At 30.5% G+C, this 3,208-nt stretch overlaps 1 protein-coding gene and 1 non-coding gene across 2 annotated transcripts in view; both read right to left on the bottom strand.

Annotated features, from left to right (window-relative positions):
- Nucleotides 1-255: 255 nt before the first annotated feature.
- On the bottom strand, nucleotides 256-328 carry TRNAF-GAA (transfer RNA phenylalanine (anticodon GAA)). Its single transcript has one exon. It is a non-coding gene; the product is annotated as a tRNA-Phe (tRNA).
- A 1,757-nt stretch (nucleotides 329-2,085) lies between these two features.
- The window catches only part of LOC107470978 (GTP-binding protein At2g22870), a gene marked incomplete in the record, with an annotated part of 3,238 nt that continues 2,115 nt past the window's right edge, over nucleotides 2,086-3,208 (bottom strand). Inside the window, 2 exon segments of the mRNA XM_016090410.3 lie at nucleotides 2,086-2,464; nucleotides 2,650-2,873. Coding sequence (XP_015945896.1) covers nucleotides 2,655-2,873 — 219 coding nt within the window.

Here is a 3,208-nt window from a genome sequence, read left to right as displayed (position 1 = left end):
AAGATAGATGAGTCATTTTACTTTGTAGTACTAATCTCTGACTGTGTTGTTATACAAATCTAAGAAAGGGTCTCAAGAGGACATTAAAAAGCAGTTATTCCTTCAATCTGCAACAGTTTGCAAATTGTATCTATCATTCTATGTACAACTTATCTTTCTTTTTCTTATTTGTTTGTTGTACTTGTACCGTCCCTTATGGCATATGCATGCAGGTAGTAAGAAAGTGAGAAAAAGAAAAAAGAAAAAAAAATGAAATGCGGTGAGCGTGGATCGAACACGCGACCTTCAGATCTTCAGTCTGACGCTCTCCCAACTGAGCTATCCCCGCAATTAGTAATTATATTTTGGGAAAAAAAGTAATTTTACTTATAGTCCCATACTCTGTCGTGTTGATTTTTTTTATTCAACATTATTAAAAGGTGAATATTTACGTACAATTATCTTTGTATAATACTAATAGTTGAGTCAATAAATAAAATATATCAAATTATTTAATAATTTTTAACTAACAGTTTCACGTGAACATAATTACATGTGAGTTTTCACTATATTAAAAAAATGAAAAACTCACGTACAAATGTTTTTATCTAAAGTTAATAGTAAAAAATCGTTAGATGATAATTTAGTTAACTCTATCAAATTATTTAACGATTTTCGACTATCGACTTTACATAAAAACAACTTAACGTGTGTCTCTTCTTATTAAAAAACTATTATTTTTCTATACCAACAAATTCATTGAGTTAACGAAATTAAGCGTTACATTATTATTTTACTAGCAAATTGTAGTGTTGCTCGTTGTCTTTTAATTAATTCATTTTCAATTTGTATTTTGTATTTGAGTAAAATATTGCTTTAATCTTTAACATTTAGATTAAAAATTCTGATTTCGTCTCTAACATTCGAAACATACTATTTTTAATCAAAACATTTTATTTTATCCTATTTTATCCCTCTAGTTGATATTAAATTTTTTTTTTCAAAAATATCATTTTCTCCTACATTATTATCACTTTCCTTGTTAAATCACTACAACAACAACTATAATCACTACAATTGCAAATTTTTTTTCAAAAATATCATTTTCTCCTACATTATTATCACTTTCCTTGTTAAATCACTACAACAACAACTATAATCACTATAATTGCGATGTATGTTGCTAACTAGGAAAAAAAATCATAATGGAGAAAAAGGTATTTTTTAAAGAAAAATTTTTAATTTTAACTAAATGACTAAAATATGATGAAATAAAATGTTTGGGATAAAAATTAAACGCTTCAAAGTTCAAACTCTAGGACAAAATTAGGACTTAGCTCAAATATTTGGAACTAAAACAATATTTTATCCTTTGTATTTCAATATTTATTTTTTACAAATGACTGATTAAGTGACTTTTGACTGATTTTTGTATATACTTAATATCATTACACCTATCATTGTTATAAAAAATTTCAATATTTCAAGTGTAGATACTTGTTGAAATTATAATTGTGAAAGAAAATATATTGACGGTTGAAGGGAGTAGAATTTTGGAATAATGAAACATCTTTTTGGCTAATCTTTTATTTTATATTTTTATTGAGACATTTTCTTTTTTAACATTCAAAACACAAGGACAATAGTTCCTTTAACTTTTTTTTTTTTTTGTGTATATGTAATCTTGGGCAATAGCTCATTTTATACTTTCTTTTTCTAATATTCAATAACACAAGGACAATAATTACCTTTCTTTTGTTTGTTTTGTTTTGTTTTGCGTGTGAGTAAGTTTGGACAGCAACTTCTCTTTTTGGAGAATAGCTCATACTTCTTTTTCGATGAAGTTGGACACCAGCAATGCATTTTCCTACTTAAAGCCCAAAATAGCAAAAACAAAATCCATACACAAAATCAAGGGTCAACCAATGTCCAGAAAAAAAGGGTCAACCTAGTTTTCCATCATGACCCAAAAATCACGTGTTAGCAAAACCAAATCCAATCGGAATCAAAACTGACCTTAATCCTTAAACTAGCATAACTGCAGATGACCCGAAAATTATTTAAAAAAAAAAAAAAACCATGAGTGCATGACATAGCTTGTAGATATATAGGAAAGCATAGAACTAAACTAAGATAGATGCTTGAGCTGAAAATGAGAATATACATAGTTTGAAAAGAAGTAATAAAAATGGGGGTACTAAAAGGTAAAGATCATATCTACTTTTGAGACAGTAGAATACAGCGTTGTCACCCACTAACCCTCAACTGAAGAACGGCTCAAATTTAATGAATGTGAGATAAGGATAAACAAGATGACTCAAAGTGAAACCTCGCATTCGACCAGAGCGGGACGCCGGATGAAGTTTTGTTCCAAATAATGTTCTTTATCCTGCTTTAGGCCGGTATGTACTTTGAGCAATATAGAAATGCTCATCATAGAATACACTGCTATGATAACTATATTATCTGGTACCTACATGTTTATCTGTAAGAACGAATACGCAATGCATTGATCAATTTAAAACCAATTCAGGATTGCTATAAACATGAGAAATTATATGAATTTAGAGCATGAATCATCAGCAGGAGAAATATAGAGTCTACTATTAGTTGCCACCAAGAACAAAAGACAATATCAACTCAAAATCAACTTGTTCAAGAATGACCTACCAGTTCTAATGCTTGAGCCAATAGTTTCTTAGCTGGGCCATATGGAGAAGAATCTCATCACGACCCTGATTAGTAACACTACTGGTCATGATCCACGGAGGTGCTGTCTCGAAGAAGCCGTGTATCAATTCCTGAAAGTCATTAACATTTTCTTCTGGTCTTTTGCCTCCGTTCTTTTTCTTCTTCCGCTTGTCACATTTGGTGAAGATTATGGTCATTGGGATCTGAAAGGAGAACTATATTAACTGGGAACCTATCCAATCTGCTTTGTTAACCTTTTAGACAGGAACACAACATAAGCATTTTATTGACTACTCATTTTGTAACTCGTGCCTGTCAACTATAATCATATGCATACAAAATACTATTTAGAAATATAGAGTTTGTGGCAGCACCTAGACAAGGACAACCCTGACAACTTCATACATTCAAGGTGATGTCCATCGTATAGGATATGCAGGAAATATAGGGAACGTAAAAAAATGTCGGACTTCATTTATTCAATGCATTACCTGATTCTGGCCCAACCAACTAGCATACTCGAGATCAATTTGTTTAG

The sequence above is a fragment of the Arachis duranensis genome, chromosome 10 (genome assembly GCF_000817695.3).
Source record: "Arachis duranensis cultivar V14167 chromosome 10, aradu.V14167.gnm2.J7QH, whole genome shotgun sequence".
Lineage (NCBI taxonomy): Eukaryota > Viridiplantae > Streptophyta > Magnoliopsida > Fabales > Fabaceae > Arachis > Arachis duranensis.
The sequence above is the reverse complement of the archived record's forward strand: the minus strand, read 5'-3'. Positions and strand labels throughout refer to the sequence as shown.